The 16,864-nt window shown below is 42.5% G+C and overlaps 1 protein-coding gene across 1 annotated transcript in view; it reads left to right on the top strand.

Annotated features, from left to right (window-relative positions):
• The window catches only part of LOC120053301 (carbohydrate sulfotransferase 8-like), a 64,078-nt gene extending 51,111 nt beyond the window's left edge, over window positions 1-12,967 (top strand). Inside the window, exons 2-4 of the mRNA XM_039000433.1 lie at window positions 11,235-11,242; window positions 11,593-12,002; window positions 12,259-12,967. Coding sequence (XP_038856361.1) covers window positions 11,235-11,242; window positions 11,593-12,002; window positions 12,259-12,967 — 1,127 coding nt within the window. The remainder of the gene's footprint in view (window positions 1-11,234; window positions 11,243-11,592; window positions 12,003-12,258) is intronic.
• Window positions 12,968-16,864: the final 3,897 nt, after the last annotated feature.

The following is a 16,864-nucleotide window of genomic DNA, read 5'->3' as shown; positions in this document are numbered from 1 at the left end:
TGCCACGCAAAAAAAAACTGTCAGTCTCACGGTAATTGACCATTAAATAACAGAAACACATTTAGCATCTCCAGGCTCCACACATAAGCCGCAACAAGGAACGTCTACATTGTGAAACAGGTCCTATATGATAGATTTATAGTTATTTGGAAACTTTAGTTGTAAATGATACAAACCTTAGAATGCCTTAGAAAACAAAAGATATATGGGCTGCATGATGTGACTATTGGCTATTGAGGATTTGAAAAGTTGCAAAAAAAAAGCTTGCACTCTGTTTCTTGCCGCTGTTCCCTCATCAAGTTATCATATTTTCACCCATCAGACTATTCTCAATTGAATCTTGTCTTTACTAATATGTAAAATTATTTTCGATTTACAATGGCCCATTATCAAATAGGCAAGAACAGGGACAAGACAAAAAAAATGCATGTAATCCATAAGGACTGGAATAGAGAATGGAGGCTATTTTCCCACCTGAATGTTTTTCACTCATGTTGGGTAGGCTACTCCGGTAATTTCCCTGCGCTATTCTGTATGCCACAGGCTCTCCAACCCTGTTCCTGTAGCTACCCAGTGCTTCATTTGGGAAACCAAGTGAAATCTGTTCGGGAACATAAATGGTAACATGTTTTCACAATGAAATATATTTATTAAACTGTTGACAGCTCTCTCTGCGCGGTGGAGAAAGGAATGAAGGAGAGAGAGGAGCAGATTTAAACTCAGTGGGGAGATATTCTGTAGTTAAAGGTAATGTGTCAGTCTATTCATTATTTTTTTAAAAGCCCTATTACTAGGCTATTCAAAATCAAAAACAAATTCACTATAATTGTAGGCTAAATCTGAATTTGTTTAATTTAGGCTAGACCAATCATACACCAAAGAGATCTTAAATCAGTATTATTTAAAATGCTTTTCTGCCATGTGTAATATGCAGAAGGCTATTTATTGTATAACGGCACAATCATTATTTAAATTTGTAAAAAAAAAAATTGGGGGGGGTGCTCATATTTAGGCCTATAAAGTGCTGTCCATTTCTTTGTGTTAGGCATTGAAACAACATCCACAATGCCCAAATTTTTCACTCAGTTTCATCCTATTGTTTAACTTCTTTCTTCAAATTGATCAATCACAGTGAGGTGAGTTTTAAAAGTACATACTGTTTTGATGATGAGTTTTGATGTGATTTTCCATAGCATTTGCATTGATATCAGAGTGGTTAGAGGGACAATAGAGCCCCGAGTACCAGGCCATTAGACACCTGATGATCGTTAGTAAGTTGGGTACTACGAATACATGTCCGGAGTGCATAAAAGGAGATTACCATGACTCAACGGTCACGTAGAATTTTACTGCGTTCCTGACTCATGGCTGCAGGTGTGGTGGTAATATTGGCACCACACCAGCCCTAGTCATACATCACACACCAGTAAAGAAGTGGTGTGATAAACTACTGGTAATCCCTCTAGAAGATGACATGTGTGATTGTGATGTAAAGAGTGGACAGGCCTGTGTAATGTGTATTGATAGGATATACAGATACATTTACAGTGTACTGTATGCATTTCTGAGCATGTGTGTGTACTTTCCTTTATGCATATTGCATGTGTTTTTATACATGTTTGTGAGAATCTGTTTGTATACATGTGTGTGTGTGTGTGTGTGTGTGTACACCAGTGGAGGCTCCTCAGAGGAAGAAGAGGAGGACCATCCTCCTCAGTGAATTTCATTTTTTTTTTTTAAAAGAAATATCAAAATAAACGTCATCCTTTTTAGATCAAATTATACAAAATATATTCAAAATGTCACGTGTAGATGTGAAAAGGAATACAACAGGCTGTTTGTATATGGCTATGAAAGTTAACTGTTTGCCCATGTTCAAGGGTGTATTCATTCATTCCGCCGATTCTGTTGAAAAACATTTCTTAAACAGAAGCAAACAGAACAAAACGGGGACAAACATACCTGAATTTGTCCAATAAAAACTCTTGTTTTCAACTGTTGGACTAATGAGTACACCCTAGATCAGCTAGATGCAGGCAAGAGTGTGCAAGGCGGTATCGAATGTGTCACTGTCTGTCCATGTGTCACCGTCCGTCACCTCAAATTTGTCTCCCGGCCTGTGTGCACCTATGTTGTAAACTTTCATTCATAGGCTAGGTTGTAGCAACGTCATGATGGGTATAGGGGACATTTGAGTATCAGTAGCCTAAACCTATCGCTGTTACATTGAACTGGGTGAATGGACTATGAATGAGAGTCATCCAATATGCTGTAATAGAAATAAGGCCTTGCTCATGTAAAAAAATCCTCCTCCCTCATCTTAAACAGCACCGACCGCCACTGATCTGCACGAGTGTCTTTGTGTGTTTATACAAGTGACTACTCTTGTACAGACATCCCTCCCATACACTCAAAGTTTGAGTCTATGGAGTTGCGCTGTCCTTTCTTGCTCAGTGCTGAGAGAGAAGATGAAGCGTGAATGCAGTTAGTCAAGTCAACTAATGAGTTGATGGAATTACATTTAGTTAGGAAACTGGGTAACCAACCTTTTTCAAGTTGAAACAATTACACTGTTTGACAGTAGATTTTAATCGAGAGTGTAGTTAGCATGGTGAGGATTCGAAAGAGCAGAGTGCAGAGTTATGGATGTTACTCATAGAGTCTGTCTGTAGACTGACAGTGGAGAGACCTTAGACAGGTGGTCTAAATCTGCTTCTTGCCTAGGAAGTAAGTAATTGGCCCTTCAGCTCAGCCCCCCACGACACACACACACACACACACACAAAGTAAATATAATATAACATATGACATTTAGCAGATGCCTTTATCCAAAGCAACTTACAGACATGCGTGTATACATTTTTACATATGGGTGGCCTCGGGAATATTTCTTTTTTATTTAACTAGGCAAGTCAGTTAAGAACAAATTCTTATTTACAATGACAGCCTAGGAACAGTGGGTTAACTGCCTTGTTCAGGGGCAGAACGAAAGATTTTTACCTTGTCAGCTCGGGGATTCGATCTAGCAATCTTTCGTGGTTACTGGCCCAACGCTAGCCGCCCCAATCTAACCCACAATCCTGGCGTTGCAAGCTCCATGTTCTACAAACTGAGCCAGAGTACAAAAACACACACACACACAGTACACACACTCAGTACACACACACACACACACACACACACCCCTCTCTTTCAGTCTGTCACCAGTAGCAGGCCTCCACAGGTCTGGCATATAACGATCCTGTGCTGACCCTGTGTAGGTCAGTGTGATGGCATTGACACAACCTTCCTGTCCTCCCTGTTGACACGTGCTGTCAGTCAGGTCTAGAATTGAATGGCCTGGTTACCAAGATTTACTGGGATTTACAGCCCAAAACCACTCCCTTTTCCCGGGATAACTAACTGCAAGAAACCGGTAAATTATTTATATGAACAGCATGGCGTGAAATGGAACTGTTAAATTATATGCAATGTCTAAATCTGTCTTCTCTACGGCCTCTGCATGATGAATCATCAACACTCATGGTGGGGACAGACAGCCCATCTCAGTATGGTACGCAGTTCACAAATACTTCATCTCATCACAGTCACTTTTTTTCTTGTGACAGGTAAGCCTGCATTTTCTGAAGCATAGTCTCTGCTACAGTAATATAAAGTCTGAATGCGCATCTAATTTACCCATCTACATCTGGCTTTTGGGGGTCACCTTATTTTTCTAATGTAAACATTTGTACTTATTTATTCCAGCTGCAAAGTTTTAAAACAGCCTATCACTGGAATATCATCGCTTTAAATCAGTGCGCGCGCGAGCACTCTTTCGCAGTCTTTCGATCTCTCCATCAACTCCATTAAAATTGCATCCAAAATAGATCATCCTGTTCTAGATTGATATATAGCCCTATACAGTGCCTTCGAAAAGTATTCAGACCCCCTTGACTTTTTCTAAAAATGGATTAAATAAATTAAAATCCTCAGCAATCTACACACAATACCCCATAATGACAAAGTGAAAAGAAGTTCTTAGACATTTTTAAAAACTTATTAAACATAAAAACAGATGTCTTCAGACCCTTTGCTATGAGACTTGAAATTGAGTTCAGGTGCATCCTGTTTACATTGATCATCCTTGAGATGTTTCTACAATTTGATTGGAGTCCACCTGTGGAAAATTCAATTGATTGGAATGATTTGGAAAGGCACACACCTGTCTATATAAAGGTCCCACAGTTGACAGTGCATGTCAGAGCAAAAACCAAGCCATGAGGTCACAGGACTTGTCCGTACAGCTCCGAGACAGGATTGTGTTGAGGCACAGATCTGGGGAAGGGTACCAAAAAATGTCTGCTGCATTGAAGGTCCCCAAGAATACAGTGGCCTCCATCATTCTTAAAAGGAAGAAGTTTGGAACAACCAAGACTCTTCCTAGAGCTGGCCGCCCGGCCAAACTGAGAAATCGGGGGAGAAGGGTCTTGGTCAGGGAGGTGACCGAGAACCCGATGGTCAATCTGACAGAGCTCTAGAGTTCCTCTGTGAAGATGGGAGAACCTTCCAGAAGGACAACCATCTCTGCAGCACTCCACTAATCTGGCCTTTATGGTAGAGTAACCAGACGGAAGCCACTCCTCAGTAAAAGGCACATGACAGCCTGCTTAGAGTTTGCCGAAAGGCACATAATGTAACGTTCGTCTGGTGGTGTATGAATGGACCAAGGCGCAGCGGGTGATGAATACATAACTATTTATTACAAACAGACGAAACACTGACAAAACACTAGAACAAACTACAAAACAATAAACGAAGGCAACAGACCTGAAACAAACGAACTTACATATAGACGAAGGACGCAAGAACAGGAACAGACTACCTAAAACGAACGAACAAACGAAACAGTCCCATGTGGATTACACAGACACAGGAACAATCACCCACAAACAAACAGTGAGAACAACCTACCTTAATATGACTCTCAATCAGAGGAAACGTCAAACACCTGCCTCTAATTGAGAGCCATACCAGGCAACCCAAAACCAACATAGAAAGAGAAAACATAGACTGCCCACCCAAAACTCACGCCCTGACCAATAAACACATACCAAACAACAGAAAACAGGTCAGGAACGTGACACATAATGGACTCTCAGACCATGAGAAACAAGATTTTCTGGTCTGATGAAACCACAATTGAACTCTTTGGCCTGAATGCCAAGTGTCACGTCTGGAGGAAACCTGGCATCATCCCTACGGTGAAGCATGGTGGTGGTAGCATCATGCTGTGGGGGTGTTTTTCAGCGGCAGCGGCTGTGAGACTAGTCAGGATCAAGGCAAAAATGAACGGAGCAAAGTACAGGGAGATCCTTAATGAAAACCTGTTCCAGAGCTCTCAGGACCTCAGGACTGGGGCGAAGGTTCACCTTCCAACATGACAACGACTTTAAGCACACAGCAAAGACAATGCAGGAGTGGCTTCGGGACAAGTCTCGGAATGTCCTTGAGTGGCTCAGCCAGAGCTCGGACTTGAACCTGATCGAGCATCTCTGGAGAGACGTGAAAATAGCTGTGCAGCAACGCTCCCCATCCAACCTGACAAAGCTTGAGAGGATCTGCAGAGAAGAATGGGAGAAACTCCACAAATACAGGTGTGCCAAGCTTGTAGTGTCAAACCCAAGAAGAGTCGAGGCTGTAATCGCTGCCAAAGGTGCTTCAACAAAGTACCCAGTTAAAGGGTCTGAATAGTTATGTAAATGTGATCATTGCGTTTTTTCATTTTAATAAATTAGCAAACATTTCTAAAAACATGTTTTTGATTTGTAATTATGGGGTATTGTGTGTAGATTGATGAGGGAAAAACTATTTAAATTAATTGTTTTCTGAATGTTAAATACAGCAGCCAATAGATCGGGTCGTTTGAAAGAAGAGCGAACGCACAATGGCGATAGGCTAAAGCAGTTATTTATTCAGACCCATAACCATTCAAAGTTCCTCAAGAGAAGTGAAAGTCTTCGTCATTGAATTCTAGTCCTATCTTATTCAAGAATGTCATTAGAATGATGAAGGGAAGGTAAACAAAACGCATTTAATTTAACTGTTGAAAGCAAGGAAGGAATGAAGCAACAACAAATAGAAATAGAAGGTCGGCTAATAACATTAGGGGAAATATTATGAAAGGTATAAATGCGTCAGCCTACTAATTCTAAAATAGGCCCTATTATATTTCAAAATGAAAATCTAATGTTCTAGCCTCTACTTGTAACTTTGTAGGCTGCATGTGCTGCACCAGTATCGCGTGTTCTCTCCCTGCTTAATCATGGTTTGAACGATGTGCGTAATTCCAGTCCATATAATAATAAAGTATAGTAATAAAGTTCACACTCAAAAAGATTAGCCTACTGGAGCTAGTTCCCTTTATTTACCCAAGAGAGCATATAGCTAGCTACATCTTTGGGCTTTTATGTTTATCTGTTGTGCGTAATGTGCAGTAGCCAGTATCATATATGTATTAGATAATAGCACAATCATTTGGTATTTTTTGGGCTTGGGCTCATTTAAATGTTGTTAATGTAGGGCTCATAAAATGTATGACTCATCAGGCTCAGGTAGCATCAGGCTTGAATTTTCGATCAAAGCTCTAATCAAATCCAGACATAGGCCTATTTATATGCTTTATAATGTTTTTGAATGACACTTCCGGTTTTGGTGAGAAATACCGGGTTACCTGGAGAAAAGTGATTTATTCTCCAGGTGGAACATTGGTAAAATACTCAACCCTAGTCAGGTCGCGCCCCTCTCATAATCTCCATCGTAGGCAGGCCAGGGTCGTTAGGCCACTGTCTGTCTGTCTGTCTGAGAGTGTGTGCGTACGTACGTGGCGCTAATTCCAGACGAAAAAGTGAAGTTTAGGTTTACAGTTGCGGCTGTGAGTCTATGATTGCTAGAGAGCCATGAGAGTCAAGCCTGAAATTAAGGAAGGGGACTGATGGGTGTGTGTGGTGGTATGTGTGGGTAGGGGGTGGTTTTTAGGCAGGCAGCAGGTGCATGCTTTACAATCTTCCCTAAATAAATACAGTATGTAAACACTACAGTAATAGCCCTAACGACCAGTAGGTGTTCCAGATATGTGAAGAGGAAAACTGAACACATGCCGTTGAGGGCTATCACTTCGACAACCAACACAAGTGCAATTGACATAACCAGTAATTAGCATTTATATACAGTGCCTTTGGAAAGTATTCACACTCCTTGACTTTATCCATATTTTGTTGAGTTACAGCCTTATTCTAAAATTGATTAAATAAATAAATATCTACAGCAGTCGACACAAATACCCTATAATAACACAGTTTAAACATTTATTAAAAATAAAAACAGAAATACCTTATTTACATAAGTATTCAGACCTTTTGCCATGAGACTCGAAATTGAGCTCAGGTGCATCCTGTTTCCATTGATCATCCTTGAGATGTTTGTACAATCTGATTGGAGTCCACCTGTGGAAAATTCAATTGATTGGACATGATTTGGAAAGGCACACACCTGTCTATATAAGGTCCCACAGTTGACAGTGCATGTCAGAGCAAAAACCAAGCCATGAGGACGAAGGAATTGTCCGTAGAGCTCCGAGACAGGATTGTGTAGAGGCACAGATCTCGGGAAGGCTACCAAAAAATGTCTGCAGCATTGAAGGTCCCAAGAACGTAGTGGCCTTCATAATTATTAAATGGATGAAGTGTAGAACCACTAAGACTCTTTCTAGAGCTGGCCGGTTAGCCAAACTGAGCAATCAGGGGAGAAAGGCCTTGGTCAGGGAGGTGGCCAAGAGCCCGATGGTCACTCTGACAGAGCTCTATAGGTCCTCTGTGGAGATGGGAGAACCTTCCAGAAGGACAACCATCTCCACAGCACTCCACCAATCAGGCCTTTATGCTAGAGTGGCCAGACGGAAGCCACTCCTCAGTAAAAGGCACATGACAGCCTGCTTAGAGTTTGCCAAAAGGCACCTAAAGACTCTCAGACCACAAGATTCTCTGATCTGATGAAACCTAGATTGAACTATTTGGACTGAATGCCAAGCGTCACTACTGGAGGAAACCTGGCACCATCCCTACGGTGAAGCATGGTGGTGGCAGCATCATGCTGTGGGGGTGTTTTTCAGCGGCAGAGACTAGGAGACTAGTCAGGATCGAGGCAAAGATGAACGGAGCAAAGTACAGAGAGATCCTTGATGAAAACCTGCTCCAGAGCTCTCAGGACCTCGGAAGGTGAACCTTCGCCCCAGTCTAACAGGACAACGACCCTAATCACATAGCCAAGACAATGCAGGAGTGGCTTCGGGACAAGTCTCTGAATGTCCTTCAGTGGTCCAGCCAGAGCCCGGACTTGAACCCTATCGAACATCCCTGGAGAGACCTGAAAATAGCTGTGCAGCAACGCTCCCCATCCAACCTGACAGAGATTGAGAGGATCTGCAGAGAAGAATGGGAGAAACTCCCCAAATACAGGTGTGCCATGCTTGTAGTGTCACACCCAAGAAGACTCGAGGCTGTAATTGCTGCCAAATGTGCTTAAACAAAGTACTGAGTAAAGGGTCTGAATACTTATGTTATATTTCTTGGGTTTTTTCTTCAGTTTTTGGCTTGTCAATATGGGGTATTGTGTGTAGATTGATGAGGGGGGGGGGGGGAATTGTCAATAAATTTTAGGATAAGGCTGTAACCTAACAAAATACGGAACAAGTCAAGGGGTCTGAATACTTCCCGAAGGCAAAGTATGTCGCAGAACAGAAAACCAGCCAAACAGAAAGCATGATTCAATACTGGGGACTGAGTCACTAGACAATGTCTTTCACATTGTGTTGATAATCCATCATAAAATAATATTTTTTTCGTGAGGGAAGTAGACACCCAAGAGATGGAGGAATACAACAGAAAACATCATTAGTCACCATGGCAGATGTTCAAGACATCACGTGGACATTAGAGATGTTGCTGTTGAGAACAATTGTAACTACAGTAACTACAGTAACTACAGTGCAGGCTACCTTTTAAATACAGTCATGTAATGATACATGTAATGTTGCATCTAGAATGTATAATGACACCGTGCTAAATTTGTCATGAACCATTTCAAAAACAAGTACTCAATATTGTGTTACTTCTCTATAGCACTAGGCAGCTACAAGAAAACTAAATAAATTAAATTCAGGGCTATTGGGCTGCTCCACAAGGGGGTGACTGATACTTTACATAACAATGACAACCTTGCCACTCTTTACTAGAGCACACACGCACACACACAAACACAGAGCACCTGCTAATGTGTTTGTACCAAGGGTAATGGGGGATCCAGATGGCTTCATAGCAGTTGACCTGGGATCATCTTAATACTGAAGGTTACTGCTTTCTGACGGCTGCAGTGTCAGAAGAGCCATGAAGAATCTCTCCTCCTCTCAAGAGGTCAACCACTTCTTACCCTGACTTCTAAGAGACAACATTTGACTGAGTTTGGCACGATATAGGAAAAGCAAAAAAACAAGCAACTGTATGAAGGGATATACTGTATTTTGAGCATTATAAAATAACGTATTGCAAATGAATGAGGGTAACAAAGACATACAGTGCCTTCAGAAAGTATTCAGACCCCTTGACTTTTTCCACATTTTGTTACATTACAGCCTTATTCTAAAATTGATTAAATAGTTGTTTTTCCTTATCAATCTACACACAATACCCCATAATGACAAAGCAAAAACTGTTTAAAAAAAACTGATCACATAAGTATTCAGACCCTTTACTCAGTACTTTGTTTAAGCACCTTTGGCAGCGATTACAGACTCGAGTCTTCTTGGGTGTGACACTACAAGCTTGGGACACCTGTATTTGGGGAGTTTCTCCCATTCTTCTCTGCAGATCCTCTCAAGCTCTGTCAGGTTGGATGGGGAGCGCTGCTGTACAGTTAATTTCAGGTCTCTCCAGGGATGTTCGATAGGGTTCAAGTCCGGGCTCTGGCTGGGCCACTGAAGGACATTGAGACTTGTCCCGAAGCAACTCCTGCATTGTCTTGGCTATGTGCTTAGGGTCGTTGTCCTGTTGGAACGCGAACCTTCGCCCCAGTCTGAGTTTCTGAGCACTCTGGAGCAGGTTTTCATCAAGGATCTCTCTGTACTTTGCTCCATTCATCTTTACCTTGATCCTGCCAAGTCTCCCAGTCCCTGACTCTGAAAAACACCCCAACGGCATGATGCTGCCATCCCCATGCTTCATGGTGCCAGGTTTCCTCCAGACGTGACACTTGGCATTCAGGCAAAAGAGTTCAATATTGGTTTCATCAGACCAGAGAATCTTGTTTCTTATTGTCTGAGAGTCTTTAGGTGCCTTTTGGCAAACTCCAAGCAGGCTGTCATGTGTGTACTAAGGAGTGGCTTCTGTCTGGCCACTCTACCACCAAGGCCTGATTTGTGGAGTGCTGCAGAAATGGTTGTCCTTCTGTAAGGTTCTCCCATCCCCACAGAGGAACTCTAGAGCTCTGTCAGAGTGACCATCGGGTTCTTGGTTACCTCCCTGACCAAGGCCCTTCTCCCATGATTGCTCAGTTTGGCCGGGCGGCCAGCTCTAGGAAGATTCTTGGTGGTTCCAAACTTCTTCCATTTAAGAATGTTGGAGTTCCCCAGATCTGTGCTTTGACACAATCCTGTCTCGGAGCTCTACGGACAATTCCTTCGACCTCATGGCTTGGTTTTTGAGCTTTTTTGTGTAGAAACATCTCATGGATGATCAATGGAAACAGGATGCACCCGAGGTAAATTTCTAGTCTCATAGCAAAGGGTCTGAATACTTATGTAAATAAGCCATCTTTTTATTTTTAATACATTTTCAAAAATGTCTAAAAACCTCTTCACTTTGTCACTATGGGGTATTGTGTGTAGATTTCAGATTTGTTTTATTTAATCCATTTTCGAATAAGGCTGTAACGTAACAAAATGTGGAAAAAGGGGTCTGAATACTTTCGGGAAAGGCACTGTATATTTTGATGACAAAGCAGTTTTTGGCATCCCTACTCACCAGTCCTGTAACAATTCCTGTCCTATTATGCATAGTCACTTTTCCCAGTCTAAAGAATATCACTTGGCAAGGCACACACACACACACACACACACACACACACACACAAACACAGACACACACGTCTTGCCTCTCTATCAAAAACCTAATCTTGTGATGAAATGGACCCTCCTCCTATAGTACCATCGGTAATAGACACCATCTCTCCTCCAGGCTCTCTCTTGATAACTATTTCAGCTCAGCTGGAGAAACTTGTTACCAGCAAAGGACTTTTTGTAATAACTAATGTAGGATTCTATCAATCTCTCTCAAACTCCCCCCCCCCCCCCCTCCCTCTCTCTCTCTCTCTCTCTAGGTGCAAAGTTGATGGTTGCTCCAAGGTGGCCAATTCCAAAGGTACGATTATTGGATCAGATCAGATCACTGTTAGCTCAGTTCACTCAAAATAATGTAATGGCACCATCTTGTGGATTCTTGAGAAACAAACACTATATCCGTAAAGTTGAGCTTCTGTTAACAATTGTTCCATGTGCCACAGGAGCAATCCTTTGACAGTGCAGTCGTTATAGGCATCAACCTGGGTGGAGGTTTCCATGGAGCACCAGGGGTAGAGATGTCCTCTTACCCCAGCCTCCCTACTCCTAGCCCCAGACAACCTCCAGCCTTCCAGTGGCTGCCCCACCTAGCCACCCCAACCTCTGGGGACCAGCAGGCCGAGAGCACCAGGCGACCCCTCACCAAACGCCACAGGAAGCTGCTGTTAAAGAGCGGGTCTGTAACCCTTGGTGGTGCCCGCTCTGGTGAAGAGGACAGTCGGCTACAGGGCCTGGCGCAAACCCAGGCGTCCCGCCGCCGCCTGCTCAGGGAGGTCTGCGCCAAATACCAGCCGGGTGTCACCGAGCGCCCCGTGTCCCGCCGGCAGGTGTCCCGCGTCTACGTGGAGGACAGGTGTTGTAACTTTAGTGGTTAATTTCATTGAGAATTATCTACAGATATTATTTACAGTACATAACTTATATGTATAATTGTATTTCATTGCAATTCATGTTCCCGGCTGATCTTGAGGTCCCCCCGTCCATATAATTTAAGTCATTGTGATCTAAAAAGGCAGAACTGATCCGAAATCAGGATTCCTAGATACATACAGGACACAGCCCCAGATAACTATGAATATATTTCTGTTATACTGTTGAATAAATAATAGGTCAGGCCTGCTGTACTGTGAGGTGCCCAAAGCCGGCTGCTCCAACTGGAAGCGGGTGCTGATGGTCCTGGGCGGCAGCGCCACCTCCACGCACATCATCGCCCACGACGACGCCCACTACGCCAACCAGCTCCGCCGACTGGACGCCTTCGACCAGGCGGGCGTGGCCAAGCATCTCCGCTCCTACACCAAGGTCCTCTTCGTACGGGAGCCCTTCGAGAGGCTTGTGTCGGCCTTCCGTGACAAGTTTGAGAGCCCCAACTCGTACTACCACCCGGTGTTCGGCCGGCCCATCATCTCCCGGTACCGGGCCAACGCCTCACGCTCCGCCCTGAGGACCGGCGCCGGGGTCACCTTCAGAGAGTTTGTCCAGTACCTGTTGGATGTGAGGCGGCCCGTGGGCATGGACATCCACTGGGAGCCGGTCAGCCAGCTTTGCAGCCCCTGCCTGCTGCGCTACGACTTCATCGGGAAGTTCGAGAACCTGAAGGAGGAGGCCAACTTCCTGCTACGGAGCATCGGGGCACCTAGAAACCTAACTTTCCCTGACTTTAAAGACAGGAACCCAAAGGCAGAAAGGACTTCCTCCTCCATCACCCAGAGATACTTTGAACAATTGAACTCCACAGAAAGACAGAGGGCCTATGACTTTTATTACATGGATTATCTGATGTTTAACTACCCCAAGCCCTTTAAAGACCTGTACTGAGGTACTGGCTGGATTGCCAGGTTGAGGTTATTAATATGAACACTACGGAAGAGATTATTATCCTGTGGGACTTGAACAAGCACTACAGGCACATTCATGTAAAATATTATTTTTTACAGGTCTTATTTACAAATGGCTAAAATAATGATTTAATGTAATTACTTTGGACATAGGTTGTAGGCCTACAGCTTTTTGTCATAAAGCTTTGTATAGTGTGTCAAATGCATTTGCATTGATTGGCAGACCAGTGACTTCTGTGAAGTGACCTGTACTTTGGGTAAAGAATTAGTGATCTGTTATTGTTATTGTTTTTCAGCCTTGTTATGTGAAGGTATACTTTTTGGTCCTCTTCAATAATGTGTATTCTTATGCTGCAGCCTAAGTTCATGAAAAGAAGGGAAAGAGAGAGGCTAGATATACTAATTTTGTATTTAACTAGGCAAGTCAGTTGAGAACAAATTCTTATTTACAATGACGGCGTCCAAACCCTCCCCTAACCCGGACGATGCTGGGCCAATTGTACACTGCCCTATGGGACTCCCTATCACGGCCGGTTGTGACACAGCCTGGGAACGAACCAGGGTCTGTAGTGACGCCTCTAGCACTGCAATGCCTTAGACCGCTGCGCCACTCCAGAGGTCTTGGGGTATTTGTTTTGTATTTTACATACAGTACATGAAATAGACTTGTTACAGTACATTACTCAAATACAGAAACACATGAAATAAGGGACAGGAAAAATATATCAACGCAGGTGTCTTAAACTATGGATCGGGACCCAAGGTGGGCCTTGGGCCTGTGAGATATGGGTCACGAGTTGAGAGAATACATCTATAAATCACACACTATTTCTTCTTAATTTGGGTCACGGGGGGACAGTCAATCTATAATTTGGGTCTCGAGCTGAAAAAGTTTAAGAATCTGTGAATAGAGGAGGAAATAGTGGCATTACTATATAGTATGTTGGTTCATTGCATATAGCCTTCCAGATGTATCTGAGGGTAAATTATCTTTGAATCTGTTGGCAATTTATATTGAAACATATGATTTTGTTTTTGGGTAATTACAGTACCACTCAAAAGTTTGGACACACCTACTCATTCAAATATATTTCAGATTCCTCCTTTCTTGTGGCGGTCCTCATGAGAGCCAGTTTCATCATAGCACTGATGGTTTTTGCGACTGCACTTGAAGAAACTTTCAAAGTTCTTGAAATTATCCGGATTGACTGACCTGGAAACATGTGCTTAGCTGTCATCAAGGCAAAGGGTTGGCTACTTTGAATAATTTCTAATATAAAATATATTTTGATTTGTTTAACACCTTTTTGGTTACTACATGATTCCATATGTGTTATTTCATTGTTTTGATGTCTTCACTATTATTCTACAATGTAGAAAATAGTAAAAAATTAAGAAAAACCCTTGAATGAGTAGGTGTGTCCAAATTTTTGACTGGTACTGTATATGGGCCTAATGTTACAATACAAATGATTACACTGTAAAAGTGAATGTACAATTGTTCTACATGTCTGTGCAGAAGTATTCCATCTACAAACGTGATTTCAATCCCCTAGCCTTAACACTGCCAATTTTCATTTGTTTGGGTTTTCAAGCGCCGTTACTATGAATAAATGTTAAGTAATTAAACATAAACACGTATCTATTGTTTTTCCACTTCTGGTTTTAGGAAAAGTGACAAATGTTAACATTTCCCCCACTTCAAATGACACATTTGACACTTTATTTATCTAATCTGAGTTAAAGTGTCGTGTCTCATTCCCCTGGCCTGTCCTGTGGGCCACTCTTAGCAACCCTCCCCCTTTCTCTTTGTTCTCATCAGGCCAGGGCCCCCAGGCGCAGGGTCAGGAAATACATGGTGCTCAGAGGACTCATCAGAACCATAGATCGACACAGTTTGGCCAATTGAGACAAACATTACGACATAGGCACATGGATGCAAATGAATTGGTTTCACTCTTCTGAACAGTAATAGATCTACAGTATGTACCATATCGAAGGTTTTTCAATATTCCTTGTCTGAGTCAGTGTAAGTTTATCAACTAAGATAAGGTTCAGGGTTATAATTTCACTTAATTATCACTAAAACTGTTGGTGGTATGTTGCGAATCTGCCTTAGGTCGGAGCATAGGAAATTAGATTAGATATTTATACTGAACAAAAATATGAACGCAACAAGCAACAATTTCAAAGATTTTGTTACAGTTCATATAAAGAAAATCAATGAATTGAAATAAATGAATTAGGCCCTAATAATCTATGGATTTCACATGACTCTCTTGACACATTGATGAAAATAGTCTTGGCCTCTAAACCTTCAAGCTGCATACTGGACCCTATTCCAACTAAACTACTGAAAGAGCTGCTTCCTGTGCTTGGCCCTCCTATGTTGATTATAATAAATGTCTCCCTATCCACCGGATGTGTACCAAACTCATTAAAAGTGGCAGTAATAAAGCCTCTCTTGAAAAAGCCAAACCTTGACCAAGAAAATGTAAAAAACTATATCGGCCTTTATCGAATCTCCCATTCCTCTCAAAATGTTTTGAAAAAGCTGTTGCGCAGCAACTCACTGCCTTCCTGAAGACAAACAATGAATAAAAAATGCTTCAGTCTGGTTTTAGACCCCATCACAGCACTGAGACTGCACTTGTGAAGGTGGTAAATGACCTTTTAATGGCGTCAGATTGGAAACCCAAATTGGTCTAAACGGACAAGTTCTGGCCTGGTTTAGATCTTATCTGTCGGAAAGATATCAGTTTGTCTCCGTGGATGGTTTGTCCTCTGACAAATAAACTGTCAATTTCGGTGTTTCTCAAGGCTCTGTTTTAGGACCACTATTGTTTTCACTATATATTTTACCTCTTGGTGATGTCATTCGGAAACATAATGTTAACTTTCACTGCTATGGATGACACACAGCTGTACATTTCAATGAAACATGGTGAAGCCTCAAAATTGCCCTCCCTGGAAGCCTGTGTCTCAGACATAAGGAAGTGGATGGCGGCAAATGTTCTACTTTTAAACTCGGACAAAACCGAGATGCTTGTTCTAGGTCCCAAGAAACAAAGAGATCTTCTGTTGAATCTGACATTTAATCTTGATGGTTGTACAGTCGTCTCAAATAAAACTGTGAAGGACCTCGAAGTTACTCTGGACCCTGATCTCTCTTTTGATGAACATATCAAGACTGTTTCAAGGACAGCTTTTTTCCATCTACTTAACATTGCAAAAACCAGAAACCTTCTGTCCAAAAATGATGCTGAAAAATTAATCCATGCTTTTGTCACTTCTATGTTAGACTACTGCAATGCTCTACTTTCCGGCTACCTGGATAAAGCACTAAATAAACTTCAGCTAGTGCTAAACACGACTGCTAGAATCTTGACTAGAACCAAAAGATTTGATCATATTACTCCAGTGCTAGCCTCTCTACACTGGCTTCCTGTTAAGGCAAGGGCTGATTTAAAGGTTTTACTGGTAACCTACAAAGCATTACATGGGCTTGCTCATACCTATCCTTCCGATTTGGTCCTGCTGTACATACCTACACGTACACTACGGTTACAAGACGCAGTCCTCCTTACTGTCCCTAGAATTTCTAAGCAAACAGCTGAAGGCAAGTCTTTCTCCTATAGAGCTCTGTTTTTATGGAATAGTCTGCCTATCCATGTGAGAGACGCAGACTCGGTCTCGACCTTTAAGTCTTTATTGATGACTCATCTCTTCAGTAGGTCCTATGATTGAGTGTAGTCTGGCCCAGGGGTGTGAAGGTGAACGGGAAGGCATTGGAGCGACGAACCGCCCTTGCTGTCTCTGCCTGGCCGGTTCCCCTCTCTCCACTGGGATTCTCTGCCTCTAACCCTATTATGGGGGC

Source organism: Salvelinus namaycush, chromosome 9 (genome assembly GCF_016432855.1).
Source record: "Salvelinus namaycush isolate Seneca chromosome 9, SaNama_1.0, whole genome shotgun sequence".
Taxonomy (NCBI): domain Eukaryota; kingdom Metazoa; phylum Chordata; class Actinopteri; order Salmoniformes; family Salmonidae; genus Salvelinus; species Salvelinus namaycush.
This window is presented reverse-complemented; position numbering and strand designations above follow the sequence as displayed.